General features: G+C 37.7%; 1 protein-coding gene across 1 annotated transcript in view; it reads left to right on the forward strand.

The window, feature by feature from the left end:
- The first annotated feature begins 969 nt into the window (after positions 1 to 969).
- Positions 970 to 24,318, forward strand: part of LOC124358867 (lipid droplet-regulating VLDL assembly factor AUP1-like) — a 30,133-nt gene continuing 6,784 nt past the window's right edge. The window contains exons 1-10 of the mRNA XM_046811101.1: positions 970 to 1,194; positions 7,756 to 7,899; positions 8,986 to 9,136; positions 10,937 to 11,100; positions 14,603 to 14,752; positions 14,965 to 15,114; positions 15,517 to 15,663; positions 15,849 to 16,037; positions 16,966 to 17,086; positions 17,628 to 17,787. Of these exons, the coding sequence (XP_046667057.1) occupies positions 1,154 to 1,194; positions 7,756 to 7,899; positions 8,986 to 9,136; positions 10,937 to 11,100; positions 14,603 to 14,752; positions 14,965 to 15,114; positions 15,517 to 15,663; positions 15,849 to 16,037; positions 16,966 to 17,086; positions 17,628 to 17,787 (1,417 nt within the window). The 5' untranslated portion in view covers positions 970 to 1,153. The remainder of the gene's footprint in view (positions 1,195 to 7,755; positions 7,900 to 8,985; positions 9,137 to 10,936; positions 11,101 to 14,602; positions 14,753 to 14,964; positions 15,115 to 15,516; positions 15,664 to 15,848; positions 16,038 to 16,965; positions 17,087 to 17,627; positions 17,788 to 24,318) is intronic.

Consider the following 24,318-nt stretch of genomic DNA (forward strand, 5'->3'; position numbering starts at 1 on the left):
TGCGGGTAGGCTAGGTTGATTGTCCACTAATGGTTGATCCCCTAGCTCACTGCCCTTGAGATGCTGGCCTGTCCAAGGAATCATTGCAAGTACTAAGAGTTTTGAAAACGGAAGTCCTGATTTCCTTTACAGCGATAATTTAAAATACAACTGTTTTTCTATTAAGTAACTTGAATAAAAATTGTATAAATTCATTTATTCACGAATAAAGAATATTTATTTTAAATTAGTTCAGACAGTAAAGTTATTTAGTTACTTTTTTTTAAATGTGGGAATAATTTATAGTTCAAAGAAGGATGTATACACTTTTGTGAAGTATTTAATTTTTTAGAAAAACGAAGGGATTTTCTCTCCTATTTTCCATATTTTTGTTAATTTCCACGATTCTGTTTAAAATACTCTAAGATATCTTTCGGTAAAGAATGAAAGAACAGAAAAATGAGTAATTACACTCTCTTATAACTATAAATTCATATAAGTATGATGGTGATTAGTTTCACCTAACCTAAAGTGTTTTCCGTTAAAGAAAATTGCCGAACAGTTTAATATGAATTAAAGAGGATTTTGGTTAGAAAGGCTGAATTTCTAAATATCACATTCCTTATAAAATTTTCAAAATGAATAAAATCTTACAAATACTCTTATGTGAAGTTAAAACAAAAACGAAAGGTAATTACTGCGTGTGCTTCTCACGTAAACATTTCGAAATTCATTTTTCACTCTCATAGAAAAACATAATTTTGTAACACGGATAACCTTATTCATGAAGACTCTGTCCAGTGATTGATTATTTTTTATCCGATACAACACTATTTTCTTTGACTTTACAAGCTTGTATGAACACCATAAACTGAAGGTGCTAGTTTCATATTTAGGAAAAATAAGATCAAGAAATAACTATTGAATGTAGTATTTCACAGATTTGGCATCGGTTCTGCTACTAATTCAGCAGGCAGCTGTTCATGTATCGTCGTCAGTCTGTTGGTTGAGTGAAATGTCAAATCTTTACGAGCAGTTCTGTTTTTCATAATTTTTGCATTGAAAAACAAATGTTGGTGTAAAATAAGTTTCAGCCTGCATTACAGAAATAGTGTATTTTGTTTAGTTAATTACTCGATAGTTTTTTGTAAAATTCTCTTGTAACATTAAAATAATGACCAGTCCTGAAATAAAGGATTTGTTTTTCAAAACAAGGTGAGGCATGTACATTATACTTGTTCATTTAAAATTGAAAGTTTTTAACTAGTGTCTGTATTTCAATTTGAATTTAGCCACATTTATCCAGATTGGTATTTTGAGAAAATATTGAATTATGCTTTTTAATATACCCTCTTATGTAATAGATCTCTCAAGCCCAATTCTTTTCTTGGATTAGGCTGATTTAGCTATTCATTACTTTTTGGGGGTTTCTTTATTACCAGGCTTGTGTTTTACATAATCTTAAGGTCTGTTACTCATCATGTTTTGTAAGCATTTTTTAACCTTAGTCAGGCTTAGTGAATGCCTGATAGAAAATGAAATTATCTTGCCTTTAATACATCAGAGGTTGATATTGATAAATTGTACAATAAGCAGACTCGATTTTTATATTGATATTAACAAACAATATTTCTTAATTACAACCATCAATATCATGTACTGTTTGAAGTTTGTTTTTGACAGTGGAATAAAACAGGATTTTTCCTTCATAATCTACTGGTAATGATTAATCAATCAGTTTGAGTAATTAAGTTAAATCATAATACATGCCATCAGCTCAGGTTGTACTTTGGTATTATCCGGAGGTCACTATTTTTGGTGAGTTTTCCTTATCGAGGCCCAAAATAAATTACAGTATTAACCCTTTGAGTGCCACGGCATATTTTCCCAAGTCATACGCATAAATTGCCGGAGCATTTCCTTCTGTTTTGCAAGCGTGTGTGGAAAAAACTATATTAAAAAAAAACTATTCAACCGATTTGAATAATTTTTTTTTAGTTAGTGTGTTATAAAACAAGGTATTTTTTCCATATAATATTATAATTTTATTTTTATTTACACAAAAAGAATATAGGTTATAACAAAAAACTAAAAAATGAAAAAAATAAATTTCAAGTTTGAACTAAAATTTTATTTATACAATATTTTTTTAATTTTTTTTAGCTATACCATATGAAAGAGCATGAAAAACTGAACAAAAATCATGCATAATATGGTGTGTTACAGTAATATTTAACCAGATACTGCAATATCTTATATACAAAATACAACAAAAAGCAATTTTTGTTCAAGTTTGTCAAAAGTTTAGAAACAATATTATAACTATCCTATTTCACTCAACGAAGTAAGACGACTGTAAAATACTAATTATATAAAAAGTATATAAAAATATACACAGGCCTACAATATAACCTTACTTCACCTAAAATCAATAGTTTGATTGGAACTTGCGTTTTACTTCATCACCAATCCAACAATAAAATATACGTCACTAAACACGAAAAAAGACGTTTATAAATGCATTGTAAGTTTTACTGAACACAATTATTGCAGAATAGTAATAACAACAGTTTTCAGCATAAACACACGAAACTAGCACAATGTAAACACACAACAAACGAAACTGTGTAGTTAATGGCAACAAGTAGCAGCTGACCAACTATTGCGTCATCTGTTTTTTTTCTGATGGCAAATAACTACAAGGGGGCGGTGAACAATAAAAATCAATCACAATCGATTGTTCGAAACCTGTAGATTGCCGTGAAATAAGTTATTTGTCAAAACAAAAATAAATTATATGTGATATTAATTAAATACAAATCGTCTACTGGGTAGATGCCGGAAATTTATGCACATTTAACAACATCTACTATGTAGATGCTGCGGCACTCAAAGGGTTAAAAAGAACAGACTTTATTTAACCTATTTTGAAATTACAATGAATGGTTATAGTATTCTGCCTCCCAAAAGGAAGTGATGTTGGTGAGAATTGAGTTGAATGTATCGCCACCAGTCGCCGTTACTCTCGATTGCCACACGTATTCTGTAAAAAAAAAGTCCCTCTTCAGGTTGAGGTAAATCTCAGAACGAAGATAACTATTCATGCTGAAATTTTAAATAAATCAAGCGGACGATAAACAATGAAAATACTAAAAGAACTATTATTATTCTTAATAATTATAAGTGACAGGTGATTCGAATAATATGGATTGTGGCTCATTGGTTATTTAACGATTCATTATAAAACAAGGAAAGTAACATAATGAAGTTTATTTTGGTCCCCGATCTGGATAAGGCTAATAAAAGGGCCACCACCACAATAAAATCATAGCATATCCTTAAAAACAGTAAAAAGTAACTAAATATTAAACTGTTTTGTTTGTTACATTGTATAGATACACATCATAGATAGTTTTCATATAACATTATTCGTGTCAACATTTCTGTTTCTATAGTTTAGGATTATCTACTTTTACACGTTACCTAGATAATCATAAATATGATTCTATCGTGGTGGTGGCCTCTTATTATACTGCAGCCCGAAGTACTCACTATTTGTTACAGGCTATACAAGTGGGTAAATACATACATACGTATTATAAAGATAAAAATTTAATGAGGGCCTACAAGATCTGACTTTGGATTTAGGTACCATCTCAAAGAATGTTTTTCGCCAGAAGTGCAGGGTGGCCTATTTATATTGCCTAATAACAAATAGAGACAGAGTTAGGCAGAAAACAAGAGAACCAATTGTCAAGACATGTAACTCATGTAGGCCTATCTCATTCTAGAGGATTTGATCTCGAATGCCTCCACCCATTACTACTAGCTAGGAAACAACTCGTTACCGGTGTGGATAAGCTAAATTTGCAAATAACTCCAGCTGCTGCGTGTCGTGTGTCTGCAGGGTTAATGATAGCAAGAGTACAGAAAAAAGTGTAGAATTGAGTATAAGATGTTGAATCTAAAAGCATAAGAGGTGAGTTTATAGAGCTCAGTCACAGCTCTGACAAAGCCATACGGGCAGCAACACACCCAGTTAGAAAATGAAAAATTTCACATGGTCCCTGAAAACTTTAGACCACAGACACATAGTAGCAGATTTTGTGTTATAAGGCTTGCTACCAATTGAAAACTAAATCAAGTTCTAGAGTAATGTGTGATTCCAATGCTTGAAGCCTGTTCCTGCATTCCATCCATGAGATTAGATGGCATATCTTTCCAACTTTTTAACAGTGTTGTTGCAACAAGGATAGTCAGGGTAATTCTGAGCAATTACTTGGTCAACCCCAATCTTTTTCATATTTTACTACGATAATCTAGAGATGTATGTGAAATTTAAAAAACATAATTTAAGCCCCGGAAAGTTAACATAAATGAAAAATAATACTGAAATGAGCAGAATTTTGATCCAAATGAACAATGTTTTTCTTAAATTTCGAGCTACAAATTAATAAGTTGTTATCGAGTTGAAACAAGTGCCTCTGGCCGAAGGTGCTGCTGAAGCCCGCGCTGATGTCAACGAAAGAAAAACATCCATTCGAGATAGTACCTATCAGTAAAATATCAAATTCTACAGGGCAAACTTTGGTGCGTTGCAAAACGCCGTGTTCGTAAAAAAAAAAAAAAACAGTAGCAGTCGTGGGACTGCCGATAGAAGTGAAAACGGAACTATTAAGTTGAGAGTAATTAACAATACGTTATAGTAGCAGTACATCTGTAATTGTAAATGTGACGCGTTTTTAATTTTCCAATTTTAAAATCCACGAAAAAATATTATCAAATAACTAGAAATTTATTTTACCACGCTAGTAAGATAAATCTTATACCGTAATAATACTCATTTCATGATGAAGAGGTTAAATATTAAAAACATAATTAAAATGAATAATGCTAAATTTTAAATACAAATATTCGTACAAATATTAAAAATGTTTAAAAATATATTCGTTGTTTTCATTATTCATTTATCTGTATAAAAATATGTTGTAATTGCTCAATATTAATTAATAGTTAGTTAAACATAGAATACAAGTGAGTAAACACCGAGTGAACAACAGTGAGTTGAACACCGTTGTAAATAATACAGTTATTGCTACGGATAAAGTATATAATTGCAATAACAATTAAACCCACAATATTTTTAAAACTAATAAATTAGTTAAATTAACTTGGTTCTTTCGTAAAGGTATTTTTATTGCACAATAAACTAATTTATTGAGTTAATACGGTATCAGTGAGCCAATGCGCCAACTACAGTTCCGGCAGAAACGTTCACTCATCACTTCATACGCTACTACAGGCTAAACTAAACTTCCAATAAAAAAATGATAAATTACAAAAAAAATATTCATCTATTTTCACACAACTTTCTCGCTGACAAATTTTGTCTGACCAAAAAATAAAAAAAATCCTCGCTTACTACTTTTTTCTTGTCATTGTAAACGCTATGTAAAATGTAAACAATAATCAAAATTATTTCGAAATTTTTTTAATATTTAAAAATGTAACCAATAGATTTCCAATATTAAGAGCTTTAATTTGACGCATCTTACAGAATTGTACGACATTGGCTTCACTTTTAAATCGCGAGAGGAAGCCGTAAAGGTCACTGATTTTCGCAGTCTGTTTTCATACTCCGCCGGGACAGTTTTAACACAGCGAGACTGACTTTTTCATGCAGGTTAGTAGTCCGCGGCCAAGTCTACGGTTAAAAAACACAGCGAGACTGACTTTTTCATGCAGGTTAGTATCATTAGCATGTCGGTGACGCGAACCGAGGATTTTACTCTCTACCAAAACGCTCAACGCGCCTAAAGAAGTTTTCACTTCAAAAAAACGTTTTAACTTTTCCTGATCTTCACTTGAAACCGTGAAGCTAAGTAACGTGTTCTTACACCTGTCACATAAAAAAGGATTATCGGAGGAACCACTAGCCATAACGGTACTGTCACAACTGGCCTTCCGCGCGTCCCCCGCAAGCCACTGTTATCGCATGGACTTTGAACCTTCTTATCGCTCGGCTACCTGTAGGACGGCCTTGCGGGCTTGAATTATATATTTCTTGCTTTATGAGAACATCCTTATGACCGTAGTAAAATATGAAAAAGTTTGTGGTTGACCAAGTAATTGCTCAGAATTACCGGTAATTCTAAGCAATATATGGGTCAACCTCGATTTTTCTCATATTACAATATAATGTTCCAATAGTCAATTAGAAAAGGAAATGACTAGAATTTCTTGCCGGAAAGCAGTTATAGGGAGCAGACAACCGCCAGACGGTCATATATTGCTTAGAGTTACTTATTAGTGATCAGGGGCACTGACGTGATCTGGGCTTCAAATTTGAAACTACTCGAGTTAATTTTTTTTCTAAAAGAGCAAGCAGCGCGAAGCTCTGCGCAGCGGGCAGGCATCGTGCGTGATCCTTTTTTTTATTAAAAATTTCTGATAAATTGTTATTACATATTACAATATAATGTAGGTAATGTATGTAAAACAATTTTAAACACATAATTACATGCTGGAAAGCAAAGTAAACCAATATAATCCGCCCAATACAAAATCTCCGTAAAAATCTGGTAAAGGAATCTGTGTCATTCCTTTGGCCTGAATCAATTCAGTATATACGAAGATCACGCACGATGCTTGCCGCTGCGCAGCGCTTCGCGCTGCTTGCTCTTTTATAAAAAAAAATTAACTCGAGTAGTTCCAAATTTAAAGCCCAGATCACGTCAGTGCCCCTGATCACTAATAGGTAATTCTAAGCAATATATGACCGTCTGGCGGTTGTCTGCTCCCTATAACTGCTTTCCGGCAAGAAATTCTAGTCATTTCCTTTTCTAATTGACTATTGGAACATTATATTGTAATATGAGAAAAATCGAGGTTGACCCATATATTGCTTAGAATTACCGAATTACCATAGTCAGTACTAACAGTTGCACAAGTGTTGAAAGCATCACATTATTATTTGATATTAATTATAAAGACTTAATAGGTCAACTGAAATCTTGAGACAGTTTTAATATTCTTTCTTAGAAATTAATAAATAAAAATATTTGATTTTATCACATGCAAAACCCAAATGGATATTTAACTTTCCTAAAATAAGGTCAAGGAACTTTAAACCCTAAAAAGTACTAGAGATTTTTACAAACAGTACAACTAAGTGATGTCCAGTTTTGAATACACCGAAAGTATAATTTTATTTTGGTTTATTATATTTTTACCGGAATCCACTGGTTACATAGAACCAGTGGAAGACTTATCACTAACTTATATCTTGTTTCCATAACATCTGAATCTGACAGGATGGATCAGGATTTAAATTAGATCTGATCCATCAGTTCTAATCTGGCAATAACCTAATTTTTAATTCAACCTGATAATGATTTCAGTAGGGTCTGATTCGGACAGAATTGAGCACTCCAATGATGACAGCTGAATAAAACGTAAAGAAATGAATGTAACTTTATAATTTTGTTAAAAGTATGTTCTAGCCATTCAGTTGAGTGTTGTAATTAACATAAAATATTTACTTGGTGTTTAATAATCTAAAAATGAGTATAAAACTATTTTTAAATCACTCAGGTCTGTTTCAAAATTAACTGTTGTGAGAAGCTATGAAAAATATAATCTGTGTTATTCCATACTGATGCCAGAAAGAATTAACTGGTATTACTCCAAAATGCTTTATCTTACTAATTTTAACTTAATTGGTTGTTATAATTTAAGTCTAGGATTAAATATTTAATGTTAATTGATAAATTACAGATTTGTCAGCGGCTGGCATTTGCTGGGAGTTGTTTTCTACTCACCTATTGGCTTGGTCCTGGCTCTATTGCGAGTATTTATCTCCCTGCAGGCGTACTTGTTGGCGCTCTTACTGCTTATACCGGAACTGTCATTTATTAGAGGGTAAGTAATGCCTATACATATACATAGGTAACAATGTTCCTTTAGTTCATTTCACTGTGGACTACAGAATGAAGTGAAAACAAGTGTCCGTTTATTTATTAGAGGGTAAGTAATGCCTATACATATACATAGGTAACAATGTTCCTTTAGTTCATTTCACTGTGGACTACAGAATGAAGTGAAAACAAGTGTCCGTTTATTTATTAGAGGGTAAGTAATGCCTATACATATACATAGGTAACAATGTTCCTTTAGTTCATTTCACTGTGGACTACAGAATGAAGTGAAAACAAGTGTCCGTTTATTTATTAGAGGGTAAGTAATGCCTATACATATACATAGGTAACAATGTTCCTTTAGTTCATTTCACTGTGGACTACAGAATGAAGTGAAAACAAGTGTCCGTTTATTTCTTCTGTTATTGCCTGACATAAAAAATTTAAAACTTTTTTTAGATAAGTTCCTGTTTGTATTGTGTACGATTTATTTCACCAAAAATACTTTTTACAGCTATAATTTTAAAGTACTTCATGCCGAATAAAGTGAAAATGAGATCTTAAAAGTTCATTAAAAGGTTTTATCTTAAAATATGGATGGGATTTTGAGCTTGCTGTTAGAACTTAAATGTACAGGTTGTGTGCCATTAATGATATGTATGAAATACAAAGGCAACAAAAGTACTACAAAAAAACATTCAATGCAACGACTACAAAAGTATTATTTTCCCCCATGTAGATTCCTCAATAAAGAGTAGTTTCATGTAATTTTAAAGCATTGGAATTGTAGAAATTCCAAATAAACCAAAAATGTTGGTACTTTGATTGTTGTCTAATACGCTGCAGTAGTCTAGCATGATCAAATATATTGGACTGTGGTGATAAAAAGGTTAAAGAAAATTGTTAATGTCATATTATAACATAAATAATAATAGCAGCTAATAATAATAAAAAGTAGTTTTGAACTTGTAAAACATTTAAGATGATCAGCTGCCGGTAATGTAAGCCGGTTATATTATGAGATCAATGAGAGTTTAGAACAGCCAAAATGACTAGCCACCAAAGTGTTGAAAGTGTTAATTTATTCCAGATTGGTGTTGCGGTTGATCGGGCTGGTGTTGGGCATATTCGTGATAGAAGAGAACCCATCCCAGCGGGACAAGTCCGTGAAGGTGCTGGTTGCCAACAATGTGACAGTCCTGGACCACATCCCAGTCCACTTGGTCACCGGCTGCTTCTCCGTAAGTCCAATTTAAAATCTGGCTGTAGTAATTAGTAATCTGAGTACAACTCTATAAAAGTAGACTTAAACAGTTGGAGGCTTTTGACAAACATTCCATAAAGTACACTTGAAATTTTGGTTTCCTTTTTAAGAGTATTTAAAATATCTGGGAGGGATTTATTTTGTTTGTTTTTTTTTTGTTTTTTTGTTTTTTTTTTTTTTTGTCTTAAGACAACCGAGAAATTGCTAAATTAGTCCGAAAACAATCTTTGCCCTGCTTCTGGGAATGACAGGATATTCTGAAGGGATAGGAGGTTGAGGGTAGGAGCTGCCTCCTGTCTTGATCCACGAGGAAGGATTTTGTGGATTAATCTCAGTCGTATCTCCTTGGAGGAAGAGGTGGGCAGTTATGTACTATCCTCTCCAGTAAAAAAGGCAGGAGTGGCACGCTCTTATTTGTAGGCTTTAACACTTACAGAGCCGAACCAACCTCATCGGTCATTCCCCACAGTAGACTAGACCTGTCGATCTTTCCTTGCACACCAATATCTTGACATTTGCGACCTTTGGATATCCGTAGAGTTGTCCAGATTTAAGTTACACATCGGTTTTTTATGTACCCAGTATAGGTAGAACTGGAGGTTATAGACCAGCCAGAAGTGAACCTTCCTGATTCCATCCTGGGGATAGGTACTATTTTTTGTAGATGTAATGATTAAATCTTTTTGTAAAACATTATGTGAGCTAAACCCTAGAAGAGCCAAAGTACTGTGATGGGACATTCAATTCTCCACTAAAAATTGCCAGTGTGTACTACTAATAGAACATTTTATAAATATGATTGTAATTAGTAAAAGCACTCTTTGATTCTCTAATGCAGACATATAATTATGAAAAGATGTTTAAAATTTATATTCAAGGCAACTGCCACTAAGGACAGTTTAAAAACTTGTTGCTTTTTTCAAAACATCAATTTACAACAATTTTAGTTTATCTACACGTTTCTAGTTTTTACTTAGTTATCACAACCAGCTGTAGATTTGAATAAAAATGGTTCCCTTGCGTAAAATTTCTTTTTTTTTTTTTTGCTAATGTCACAATAAATTAAAAAATTTGAAACTGCACTTTTGTACAAATATTTGCAAAATAAAAATAATAATGAATGATTTGTTACACATTTTGGTTGAAGAAAATGGCACCCAAACATAGAGACTAAAAATCTGAGATTTTATGTTGTAGTAACAGATAGTCAATGAAAGAGACTTACTCGATTTTGACTATGCAACTTTTGGATTGATTGGTGGACACCGTCAATACGTTGTTGATGGGTAACTGTATTGTCCTAATGCTGTTAGTATCAAACTGTGAGTTTGAACTCGCGTTGAGACGTTATTTAGTTCAAAAGAAAGTTAGCAAATTTTATTTTCATGTATTACTTGGTTTTAATAAAAATATTCAGATGTTATTGATTGATTGATATGAAACTGATACTCGATCGCTTCATTCTTGATCATTTAGGCGATACGATCTTTGTTCAAAATGAAACCTGAAGAGGTTATATCTACTACTAGAGGTCTAAATGTAACCGGAATGGTTCCGAGTTCCGTTACAGGATGTGCACAGACGTCAATCGCACCTACATCGGTGACCGTAAGCTTGAGGTTTATTTAATTTGTAGTAAATTAAAATTTCATTTAATCTACTACAAAAAACAAAATAAATGTATTTCTTTGTATAAAAAATTATATAAACTGATTTCATAAGATTACATTAACTTTTGTAAAACTGTTAACTTGGTGTTTGTTCTGTCCACAAACAGCCAAGTGCGTGGGATGTGTGGCCACTCTGCCTGAAAGTATTTGAGGGCTCACAAGACAAGCACACCTTTAGTACCAATCTGCGGAATCACCTCAGCAGCTGTATCGCCCCACTGCTATTGCAGCCCGAGGAGACACCTACCAACGGAAGAGTTGGGTTGCTCAGGTGTGCAAAGTTTGATCATGCAATTCGATACACCATGTCGGATTTTGAGTAAGAGTTGAATAGTAGCGTGTTAATGTACAGTGGCTTTAATTTTTGTGAGTAATACATTAGCAAATCTGTTAACCCTAGAAGTGGCATGCAAACTTACTGTATAAGTACAGTGTTCTATGATTTTTTAAAAACTTTATTTGTGGAATAATGAAAAAAATCTGTTTATGTATTTTTCTACACACTATTTTAACTGCAACCAACGCTCACAATATGACATATTATACATATATTTTTATACAAACAAAGAAACATGTTTTGTTGATTTTTTGCTTTCTACATGTTTGTTAATGCTTAAAAAACTATTCTATTCTTAAATATTTTTATTCAAATTTCGTTTTATACCTAACTTTGAATATATAAACAAAAAAATAAAAAGTATACATTTGACCCCTAATTTTATACTATTTTCAGGACATAAATGTTATAAGACAAACATTTTTAGATACTCGTACATCTTTGAAAATTGATGTCTTGATGGACCAAAATAAACAAACAATGCAGCAAATAATTATATTCCTAGTGTGGCAGATAATGCATTGATGGATTCAAATTATTATTTATTATTTGTTAAATGTTTTATTATTTTTCGGAAAGAAATATATACCTTTTTTATTGCACAATATTGCCTCATTGAGTATGAAAAGTATTGTGATTAGTTCTATTATGACTGTCTCAAACTCAGCAATGTGGTTTACTTTTCGTCATAGGTATAATTGTTTTTATCTGCACAATCTTGTTCTGTTTTATCTTATCTCTAATTGACTTTCTCTCTCTAATTATCATTCTGTTTTACTAATTCATTATAATGATTTAGATTCAAAGATTAACACTATTGAAAATGCTTATTAATTAAGATATACAGGGTGATTCGGGTAGTGTTACCAACACTTTCTGAGCTTATTGTACTATAAAAATTAATGAAAAAGTTCATATAAACATAGGTCCGGAAATGCTTTAGTTTACTGAGTAAAGGTCTATTCACACACATCAGTTCCGGCGCGTCACAGGTCAGTCACATCAGTCACGTCACAGTCAAAAAATGTATTCTATAATGGATTTCCTGTTGCGCTATCTACACTCATCCGGCGCAGGTCCGTCAGTCGCTCTGCCGGCGTCCGTCAGTCATTTTCAGATTTCTTCCCACCGATATTTTTGGATTGTTCGGACACCTGACGGTCGCATAACGGATGTGTTTGCTATTAGGATTGGGGTTTTTATATAAAAGTTGTATTTCTGTGTTGAGTTTATATTTTAAAGACTGTTTGTTACGATCATAACGATCATCAAATGGTCATCCTAAAATATTTAAAGAACTTAGTTTCATCGTCCATTAGTCCCTTAAATAACGTGATGAACTCTCCCTGACTTTCCCTCTTCTTCATAAATCATGAACCCATATCCTTTTGTCTTATTTTCAATCTCTTCGTCATCTAAGGCTATCGCTATTTCAGCTAACTCTACTATAGTAAAATCAGCCATTGAGGTAATTATATATTATCCAATTTAATTCACTCATGATAAAATAAGCTTGACTGTAAGATCACTGTAATAAATTGACTGACGACTGACTGAAGCCAACTGACGGACAGTTGACTGACGAATTCCCGGACGGAACTGTGACTGAACTGAGACTGAACTGTGACGGAACTGTGACTCAACTGATGTGTGTGAATAGACCTTAATGGCCAACAAAAGCTTTGACCCACAATTTAGTACCCGAGGTTAAAAGATCATTTGCTGGGAGTTTGGGAAGAAAGATTTGGAGACGAATGCAGTTTTTTCTAATGGTTTTTTGACATGATAAATTGAATAAAGTCTGTTCCATAACTGTATCTCTCTTATTGTTTAAGGTCTACTATTTAAATACAGAAAAGAAAATTCGCTTTCGGATTGACTGTGTAGCCCTCTGCAACGCTACATGGTTATACAATGAGACTAAGAACAATGCCATATCTCAATATTTAGTTACAGAATAATAAATATTCTAAAAGCCGATCTATTCAACCCTTTTATTTTGGAAAAACCTGCGGGCCGATGTGATTGGCTCTTGGTACTTTACAGAAATACCCGTGGGCCGATCACATCGTTTCTTGGCACTCAAAGGGTTAAGGAAATAAAATTAAAGTAAACATATAATTGAATTAATTAACATCTGTTTACTACTACCTTTGTGGCTGAATGTTGTACTTTAATTTATACTGTCACGGGTCCATAAAATAATAAATTTTTTTTTTCATTTGGAGGGTACACTATTAATACTGATTTAGTAAGTTCTCAAAAGAGAACCCACCTTCATAACGAATTTTGAAAGAAAACAGAATACCTGCTAAATATATTAGCGTTTTAAATATTTTATTGTTTAAAACACAAGCATATACATATGAAAAGGTAAATACATCCAGTATGGCAGATTACAAAAATAATGTAACTAAATCAGTCTGTAGTAAAACTTTCTTAATAAAAAGGTGAGCGTGTTCATGACATTTAAAAATGTTACTTAAAATTATTTATTTAGATGTGGTGTGATGTTGAATGTCAGTCTTTTCAAATGCATTATTACAATTTTAACATCTAAACGGTCTCTAGTCCTTTGTCTAGAATACAATATTCAAAGAATTTTATAACTATTGCCATTTTAGTTCAGATTATCCAAAAATTTAAAGAATTTTTACAAAAATGTATTTTATACTCTTTTTCTTTGAGGATGAAATTAACATAATTCATGGTAAAATTGAAACTGGGTTTCTCATTGAAAGTTACAAAGTATGAATGTTAATTTTGGGTAATCATACAGCTAACACTGTGGTAAGATGTGTCATACTAACGGTTAGATTTTAATTAAATTTACTAGTTAATTTGCATTTATTATTAAATGTAGAAAACCTTCTCATTTTTAAATTTCTCAATTAATTGTCAATTAATTATTATTTTTACCCTAAAACAAGTATGTTTATGTTATGAGAAAGGGGCCTGTGTGCCTACAGCCCTGGCGGGCACTAGAGATTACCACATCCACTGTCCCTGCCACCTTCTCCACTGACCTCTTCTAGTTCCTCTTTTCCCCGACACTGATAACGCAGTGAGACTAAGTATACAGTGTGTATGTTACTCAGGTTCTCCCCATGGTGCGCCACAGTAGCTTCCACTGTTCAGCCCTGTCGGCCACTAGAGATTACCACATCCACTGTCCCTGCCACCTTCTCCACTGACCTCTTCATGTTCCTCTTTTCCCCGACACTGATAACGCAGTGAGACTAAGTATACAGTGTGTATGTTACTCAGGTTCTCCCCATGGTGCGCCACAGTAGCTTCTACTGTTCAGCCCTGTCGGCCACTAGAGATTACCACATCCACTGTCCCTGCCACCTTCTCCACTGACCTCTTCATGTTCCTCTTTTCCCCGACACTGATAACGCAGTGAGACTAAGTATACAGTGTGTATGTTACTCAGGTTCTCCCCATGGTGCGCCACAGTAGCTCCCACTGTTCAGCCCGTATGTCTACAGCCCTGGCGGCCACTAGAGATCACCACATCCACTGTCTCTGCCTCCTTCACTGATCTCTTCATGTTCCTCTTTTCCCCGTCACTGTTAACGCAGTGAGACTAAGTATACAGTGTGTATGTTACTCAGGTTCTCCCCATGGTGCGCCACAGTAGCTCCCACTGTTCAGCCCGTATGTCTACAGCCCTGGCGGCCACTAGAGATCACCACATCCACTGTCTCTGCCTCCTTCACTGATCTCTTCATGTTCCTCTTTTCCCCGACACTGTTAACGCAGTGAGACTAAGTATACAGTGTGTATGTTACTCAGGTTCTCCCCATGGTGCGCCACAGTAGCTCCCACTGTTCAGCCCGTATGTCTACAGCCCTGGCGGCCACTAGAGATCACCACATCCATTGTCTCTGCCACATTCTCCACTGATCTCTTCATGTTCCTCTTTTTCCCGACACTGATAACGCAGTGAGACTAAGTATACAGTGTGTATGTTACTCAGGTTCTCCCCATGGTGCGCCACAGTAGCTCCCACTGTTCAGCCCGTATGTCTACAGCCCTGGCGGCCACTAGAGATCACCACATCCCTTGTCTCTGCCACATTCTCCACTGATCTCTTCATGTTCCTCTTTTCCCCGACACTGTTAACGCAGTGAGACTAAGTATACAGTGTGTATGTTACTCAGGTTCTCCCCATGGTGCGCCACAGTAGCTCCCACTGTTCAGCCCGTATGTCTACAGCCCTGGCGGCCACTAGAGATCACAACATCCCTTGTCTCTGCCACATTCTCCACTGATCTCTTCATGTTCCTCTTTTCCCCGACACTGTTAACGCAGTGAGACTAAGTATACAGTGTGTATGTTACTCAGGTTCTCCCCATGGTGCGCCACAGTAGCTCCCACTGTTCAGCCCGTATGTCTACAGCCCTGGCGGCCATTAGAGATCACCACATCCACTGTCTCTGCCTCCTTCACTGATCTCTTCATGTTCCTCTTTTTCCCGACACTGATAACGCAGTGAGACTAAGTATACAGTGTGTATGTTACTCAGGTTCTCCCCATGGTGCGCCACAGTAGCTCCCACTGTTCAGCCCGTATGTCTACAGCCCTGGCGGCCACTAGAGATCACCACATCCCTTGTCTCTGCCACATTCTCCACTACTCTCTTCATGTTCCTCTTTTCCCCGACACTGTTAACGCAGTGAGACTAAGTATACAGTGTGTATGTTACTCAGGTTCTCCCCATGGTGCGCCACAGTAGCTCCCACTGTTCAGCCCGTATGTCTACAGCCCTGGCGGCCACTAGAGATCACCACATCCACTGTCTCTGCCACCTTCTCCACTGATCTCTTCTGGTTCCTCTTCTCTCCTGTCACCGTATTCAGAATCAGGCAAGTTTACTTTTTGTCTCTGCTGAGAAATGTATTAAGATTCCTGTTCTATTACAGCTAGTTTGTATAATACTATAGTGTATCTCTTTATAAAACACTATACTCATGTGTTGACTTGAAATATTGGCTACAAATTTGTAATTTAAAGACAAGTACTGGTAGAATCTAATTTTGATTTGTAATGTTTTCTAGAGCAGAAATGCCCGAATGTTCTTTAAATATATGGGTAAATGTTCGAATTGCCATAAAAACTTATAAACACATCAATGTGTCATAACATTGTCATGCATTTGTTTCCATAACATTATTTGGGGCTTATGTTTAGGATGTTGACAATACTAAATTTTAAACTGACAAAACAGCATACTCAATTGAAGACTGAGAGCTTCACTCTCTCTTCGAGTACCATCCCAGCTAGTGTAGGAGACTAAACTGTGATACTTCATTTTTGTGTGGCAACAGTTGAATTTTCTATAATAATTGTGATTAAATCAATCAAAGTGGAAGATATTCTCAAAGTTTATAGAAACAGCAAAAAGGTGTTTTATGTATTGGCACCTAAGGAATGATGATTTGATAAGTTTTTGCAGTTTAAATCTATATTACTGACCGTATCTTTCAAGAATTGAATTATTTGATAACTTCAACATCTTAAAATCGTGCATTAAACTGCATAGGTTGGATACAGAGCTCTAACTGGTGCATGGTTTTAGAAGTGATGCCAGGAGGCAATACTTACATTCTTTGTAACTCAGGAGTGGACTATAAGAGTACCTGAAACAAGGCCCTTTCCTTAGAAAATGTCCCTTGTAGAAATATAATACAATGTGAGCATTAGGGGTAATAAAAGGAGTTTCTCACCATTCTTTCCTCTACTTTCTTTTATTGTGGTGTTATATGTGTATTTTATCACATAATTATGTTATAGATATTTGCCAGTGGTTAAGAGACAAGAGGAAGAATCAGACGAAGACATGGCTGATAGAATCGCACAGTCAATTGCCAAAGAGCTTGGTCTCGTCAGCACAAAATTCACTGCTAAAGATAAGGTGCGTTATCTTGAGATAAACGTACATAATACGTATTTGAAACGCTATGGTTGCATAATTTTTTAATGTATTGATGGTACGGAATATGTGTATAGTGCCAGCATTGATGATTTATACTTTAATATTACTTAATTTTGTACTAAGTTATTATCATCATCTAAACATATCACTGTATTTTATAGATTCCAACTATCTATCTATGAGAATGTAGTATTTATTTCGTCCTTTTAGGTTTGTAAACCTCTTGTGTCATTGTTACAATGTTTTCGTCTGACATAGAGATCGAATGTACAGTTTTAACAAGAGTTATACGAGAATTTATTTTCTTTGTAAATATGTAGTTTCTGCCTTTTCTAAAACTTATAATAATTATAATTAAAGTCCAATGATTTCACAGGGAATGCAAAACAACCTCTTGTTTCCATTACTTACTTTTAACAGTCACAGTAACATTCTTCATCACTGATAATCTTCCTTCCAAAGTTGGTTAACTATAAATGTTGAATAATAAAACAATAGACTGATATGTCTACTGTTGCAGCATGAGTACAAGAAGCGCTACGTGCTGGAGTTAAGTCGGAGTTCTGTAACTCTCGGCTCTCAGTCTGCTCCTAGGATCAACTATGAGATGCAGAGAATGGCTTCACAAGTCGCTGAAGTCCTGCCTTACGTACCGTACGACGCCATTATTAGAGATCTAAGTAAGTGCCTGTCTTCGTTGAGGACAAAATGCCAGATTTTTAAATGGGAAGTTTCATAGGACAGGAAAAGTAGGCTTATCTTGTAACATTTTTTTTTTTGTGAACCTTAAATTTTATAACAGAGAGTAAGAGTTAGATTTTATTAACTTTGGCAGACAGGCCTGATCAACCTGGAAAATCCATATCAGCTGGCTATTAAACAGCTGCAGCTCCAGCTGGCCAAACAACAATTGACTCCTACTTCCTGTTGGACTTTGTTACTGACTGTCAGGCTTCACGAGGCTTATCCTCTCTCTCTCATGGCGATAGTTTGAAGATTGTTCAGTTGGAAATTGAGTCTCCACGAGGTTATCTATATTGTCTTTACCTACATTGCTCCCTTCCAGGCCCATTACTGGATTGTTGCCAAGGTGAGGTATTTTAATATTCTTTTAAGTCAAATAATGTGTGCTACCAAGAAATTATAACAGTCGAAAAAGAATATTCCATGACCTGTGGGCGTTTTGTCAATCTCAAGGAGATTCTGTTTTAAGTATCCAGTTTTGTCAAACAGTAAAAGATTGTAAAAATCAAACAGTTTGTTAAACTTTTATTGAGTATTTTATACACAATGTATTAGCACACAATTCTATACTTACGGTGTTCATGTTTTTTTTTTCAGTTCTTTTGTAAGCCTGCTAGGAAATGATCTTACGTTAGTTCTTAGACTTACGTGGCCAGTGTCATAACTAACAACAGTCTTCTGGCGGCTCACACCGTGTCAAAATATTACTTGCACAATTAACTTCTTAAATTATTTCTGCCTCACAGTGGAGTGCGATCTTCTGTCAACAGATGTTAAATCGAAATTCGTATATTTAATATAAAACAGCGAGGCCGGAATATTTCCAGAAGTTAAATGTGTAAGTAGTATTAAAACATGGTGTAAATCGGAAGACTGTGATGTAAAATTATCTTGCATTAAGGTTAGGTGGTTCTCTGGACTTGGTTACCCACTGGTAGGCTAATCCCCATACTGCAACCTAACCAAAACTCCTAACTTTATTATTGTCTTATATCTTGTTTTAAAAACATTTGTGGGTGTGAAAACCCAAAACATTGCACAATTTTAACTGTTAAGGTTGTAAGAAAGTTTACGAATAAAAACATGGCAATGGCAATATTAAAGTTAACAGCAACAAAAAAGATACAGTAAAAAAAAAAAAATGCCTGAACTCCACACCAAAAATATAAGAATGCAAATGAAATATCACAGATGCTCTACAAAATTATGTTACTACAGTTGGTATGTGAAGGCTGATTGTGTGTCTTGTGTTGAACTGTGGTATTTTGTTTGTGTTTCTTCTCTTCTTAGTGTTTTTTTTTTTTTTTTTTTTTTTTTTTTTCCTTTGGGATATTGGGGTGGATTCCTAGATCCTCACACGTCAACCTGAGCTTATTGTGTGCCCCTTTGATGTTAGAGGGGTAAGCCTATCTTCGTGCCCTTAATTAGGCTAAGAAGCTTTTCCCCATACTAGCATCTGGTTCGTCGCCTGGTTGTTTATCACCGAAAAGAGCCCTTCTCCTTGCTCCCAGTCTCTCACAGTCCAGTATTATGTGTTTTGCAGTCTCTTCAGACTTATTGCAAAGTCTACACTCCGAGTCCTCATTTCGTAAACCTAGAGTGTTTAGGTGTTTCCTGAAGTGGCCGTGTCCAGTGATCAAGGCAATCACTTGCTTAACCCGATCCCTCCCCAGCCCCATCAGCCATCTGGTGAATCCGGAGCTAGAATCGGCAAGCAGTCTTTTGCCGAGTGCTTGTCCTTGGTGACTCTGCCACCGCCAAGCGGTGTGTCTTCCTGGACCATTTGTTTATACTTTGATAAGCGGCTGACTTGCTTATACCACAACTCGGTTCTGGACCGGTGTATGGCATGCTTGCTCCGCTTTTGGCAAGCCTGTCGGCGCATTCGTTGCCACCTATGCCTGTGTGGCCCGGTACCCAACCAAGACGCACACAGTTGCGTGATCCAAGCTTTGCAGAGAGTGTTAAAGCACTCCCACACAAGCTTGGATGAAATGCTGTTGGAGTCAAGAGCTTTAAGAGCTGCCTGACTGTCTGACATTATACAGATGTTCATTTCCTGGTACCTTCTGGTGAGGCCTAGGTTGGCACAGGCTAGGATAACCATAGATTTCGGCTTGAAATATGGAGCAGTTCCGACCCAAACTGCCGCTAAGGGCAGTTCTAGGGGATTGACTAAACACTCCATATCCAGTTCTACCCTTAATAAGCGAGCCATCCGTGTACCAGACAAAGCTCTTTCTTATTGTTGGGATGTTATCTTGCGATTTCCACTCATCTCTGGAGTAGAAGTCAACAGAGAATGGCTTATTGAATACGAACTCCGTTCTCATTGTGTCGGAGACCATTTCGAGAATAGCGCTTGGGTTTACAGCTTCAGTGATGGCGCCATGGCTCGCGTTAGACGCGCCATTTCCTCCACAAGCCAGCAACCATCAGCCGATAAGCTGACTTACGCGCTTCAGCTTTTATATGAACATCAAGAGGTAGAAGTCCTAAAGCCACCTCGAGGGTCGCTGAGGGACTGCTCCTGAATGCTCCGGTTACAAAGAATTGTGCAAAGCCTTTGTAAGCTTTCAAGCTTGGCTTTGGCAGTTACCTGATTCACCTTTGTCCACCAGACTAATGAACCATAAGTGATTTGAGGCCTTACAACTGCTTTGTAAAGCCATAGTGCTATATTGGGTTTTTACGCCCCATGAGATTCCTGCAAGTCTCCTGGACGTCATGAGCGCCCACTTTGCTTTGTGCAGGATATTATTAAGATGATCATTCCACGTAAGCTTATGGTCTAGAGTCAGTCCTAAATATTTGACTGTCTTTGACCACTCCAGCTGAGTGGATGCGAGTTTCAGTTCAGCCTAGAAAGAGGACTCTAGGTTCTTTTTTCTAGTGAATGGTACAACTACTGTCTTAGAGGGATTTACTTTCAGTCCCTCTCCCTGACACCAGTTGTGTACATGTTGAAGGTTGGTATTCATGATATCAACAACAACATTTGTGTATTTTCCCTGTACCATAAGGACTATGTCGTCTGCATATCCTTGGACATAGATTCCGTTGTTAGTAAGGTCCTCAAGTAGACCATCTACTACTAGATTCCACAGTAGAGGTGGACAGGATGCCTCCTTGAGGACATCCCCTTGTGGGTGCGATCACAAGCGATACTTCATTGAGATCGGCCCTGATCCGTCTGGAGCACAGCATGGCCCTAAGCCACCGGCACAGAGCTGGCTCGAGGCCACGTCGCTGTGCTCCACTTACCATTGCAGTGAATTTGGCATTGTCGAAAGCTCCTTCAATGTCTATGAAGGTGCACAATGCCAATTCCTTGGCGGACAGGCTATCCTCAATCCTACTGACTAATTGGTGCAGTGCTGATTCACAGGATTTGCCTTGCTGGTATGCATGTTGGTTGCGATGAAGGGGAGTGTCTGAGAGAACTCCCTTTCTCAGGTGCCTCTCCACCAGTCTTTCTAATGTTTTCAGTAGAAACGAAGATAAACCTGATGGGACGAAAAAGATTTAGGGACAGAGTAGTCCGCTCTCCCTTTTTTTAGGGATGAAGACCACCCTGTTGAGACGCCAGACTTGTGGTATGTACCCATAGGCTAGGCTCGCCCTGAATAGTTCACATAGAAGGGTAAGGAGATTCTCCGGCCCTTGTTGAAGCAGGGCCGGAAAGATTCCATCCCCCTCCTGCAGATTTGAAAGGGGCAAATTTAGAAATTGCCCATTTGGCTTTAGAGAGAGTGACAATCCTTCTGGCAATGGCCCAGCTACCACGACAAGCTCTTGGCCGTGAGCCTGCCTCGTGATTACCAGACGTTTCCAGTGTCGTCATTCTCAAAGATACAATCAGGGAAGTGAGTCTCAAGGAGAAGTTTGAGGCTATCACTAGACCCGGAAGTGTGTTGACCTCCCTGGGACCTTAAAGATCCCAAGTGACCGGTTGGACTTGAGGCTAGCAAGCGCTGCAGTCTAGCTGCCGCGCTTAACTCATTTACCTTCTGTGTAAACTGCCTCCAGGAACTTTGTTTTGCTTTTTTAATTGCTAGGCTGTATTCTTTAGAGCTCTATGATAGGACTCCCAGATACGGCTCCTTTTGCATTGATTGTACAGCTTCCTGACATTAGCCCTTTTGCGAGCGAGGTCTGCAGTCCACCACTTACTATTGGTTCGACTCTTCCCCCCCGTCGCAATGGGCAATTGTCATGGAAGCTATTGATTATAGCATTCTGCAGGTCAGAAGCTATCTGATCTATGTCTGTGAAGCATCGCACCCTTCCGCCTACCGATCCCAACTGTGACTGAAGGTCAGACTTATATCCCAACCAGTCAGTCCTCCTGGGATTACGATAGAGGACCTCTGCAGCCTCATCTTGCAAGTTAAAGAGGATATACCTGTGATCCGATAATGAGGCCTCTTCGCTTACGTGCCACTTATCAACCATTCCAAGTATTCCTTGTGTGCAGATTGTTATGTCAATAACTTCCTTGTCTAATTCGTGTTGCGAACGTAGGGCGGTTACCTTTATTACATATAAATAGGTCCCTACTTAGAAGAAATTGTAAAAGTGCCTCACCTCTAGGGTTAGTGTTGGTGCTGCTGCCCCATCCAGCAGAGTGATGGGCGTTGGCGTCACAACCTAGAAGAAGTTGTTGTTGACGTCTGGCTTGTGCTTCTTCCACCAGGAGCTCTAGGTCTCTTGATGGAGGGAGTTCCCTGGCATCATATGGCAAGTATACGGAGCCTACAATTGTGCTCTGCACTATACCTCCATTCTTCCAGGTCAGTGTGCCCACAGTGAGATCTCTGGAGCAGAATTCGTTGAGGGTTAGAAAATCCAAGCCTCTCCTCAACAGGATGCAGGTTCTGACATTCCTTAGAGAGGTACAGTAAATTAACTTACCTTTGGTTTCATTTAGGCCCGCCACTCTCCCTTGGTGAAGCCATGGTTCTTGAATCAGTGCCAGATCAAATCCCTCCTGGAGGAAGAACTGGCAGAAGGCTGCCGAGGCAGCCCTACTGTGCTGGAGGTTGATTTGTAGAACTCGTGGCATTGTCCTTGACTGTCGAGGAGACAATTGAGACCTGCCAGAGTCCCTAAGTTGGCTCTACAGTTTGGAAGCCTTCACAGCCTTGTAGCAGACCCTCGTCCAGGAAGCAGACGAATCCGTAACCTTTCGGGTCTGGCTTGGATGGAAGGATTTTCCACTCGTTTACATTCAGGTTGGGGTTCTGCTTATTGAACATCTCAAGTACCTTTTCAGGTGTCTTCTTCAGAAGCTTCGGGTGAGCTCTGAAAAACACCCTGGTGGACCTCAAGATGTCCTTACGCAGACCCACTCTCAGAGAGATATCATCTCCCAGAGGTTTTATTCTTTGGATAACTTCTTCCAGCCAACGTTTGGTGTGTTCGTTGATGCAGGAAGCAATTAAAACACCTTTCTCTAGGTAGGTGCCCGCAAACGATGGAACGGAACCATCCTCCAGGGGGTTGGATTTCTTCCATAATTGCGTCCTCGATGGCTTCTCCTTGCTCTGCACTAAGCTTCGCTTCCGGGTAGCCTTCGAGGGCTATGGCCATTTTAATCGCTGCGACCTCTCTGTAGGTAGCCTTGGGTGTGCTACCAGAGGCCTCGGGATCGTGGGCTTCGGGCTTTTGGGTTTCCCTCCTAGCCTTCTTTGCGGGTCCCTCAGCGGAGGGCGGGGTGACCAAGGTGCCTCTGGGGCGTTTGGCCGACCCCACCCCCCGCCTTGGTACCCGCAGTTGGGCCCGGAGTTGAGACCTCCTGCCGTTCGGGGATTCTTTTTCTTCTTCTTTTTCCCCCTCCTCCACTTGGAAGGGTCAAAAGCTTCACCCTTTTCAAGAAGTTTTAGCCTTTAGTGCTTCTCTTCTTTGAGCAGTGGTGAGATTGGGCCTCTTCATTCTGAGGTTGCCGAGTTGCTCTGTGGCATCATCCAGCGTACCTGTAGACATGGGAGTGCTTGGGCTGTTGAGGAGCTGATCTTCTATATCTTGAAGGGATTTTACTTCCTCAGCGCTTGTACTGCCTTCCTCAGATAAAGCCTTGCCATGTATGGGAGCTTCAGTGTGCAATGGAACCTCCTGTGTTCCTAAGGCACTTTGTTGAGGAGAAGGTAGGGATGTTGGCATAACAACCTCTTGAGTTGTGTTTGCCAGGTGGTGGTATGTGCGAGGTAGCTTCAGGAGCTACCTCAGCAGAGAGGTAGGTTAGAAACAGCTTCAGGAGCTGTTTCAAGGGGTTGGTTTGTTTTGTTTTTTTGTGTTTGTTTCTTTCCATGTTGTTCCCACGAGAAGCTAGGGAATGGAAGGTCCGCCCAGACAGAGCCCCGCATGCCTGGGTAAGCTGCTTTTAAACTGGAGGGTCGCCGGTGTCCAGAGTCCGCATAGTATAGACTGGTTTGGCCACCAGCCATTCAGCCCTGGCCTACGCTGTT

The sequence above is a fragment of the Homalodisca vitripennis genome, chromosome 4 (assembly GCF_021130785.1).
Source record: "Homalodisca vitripennis isolate AUS2020 chromosome 4, UT_GWSS_2.1, whole genome shotgun sequence".
Taxonomy (NCBI): domain Eukaryota; kingdom Metazoa; phylum Arthropoda; class Insecta; order Hemiptera; family Cicadellidae; genus Homalodisca; species Homalodisca vitripennis.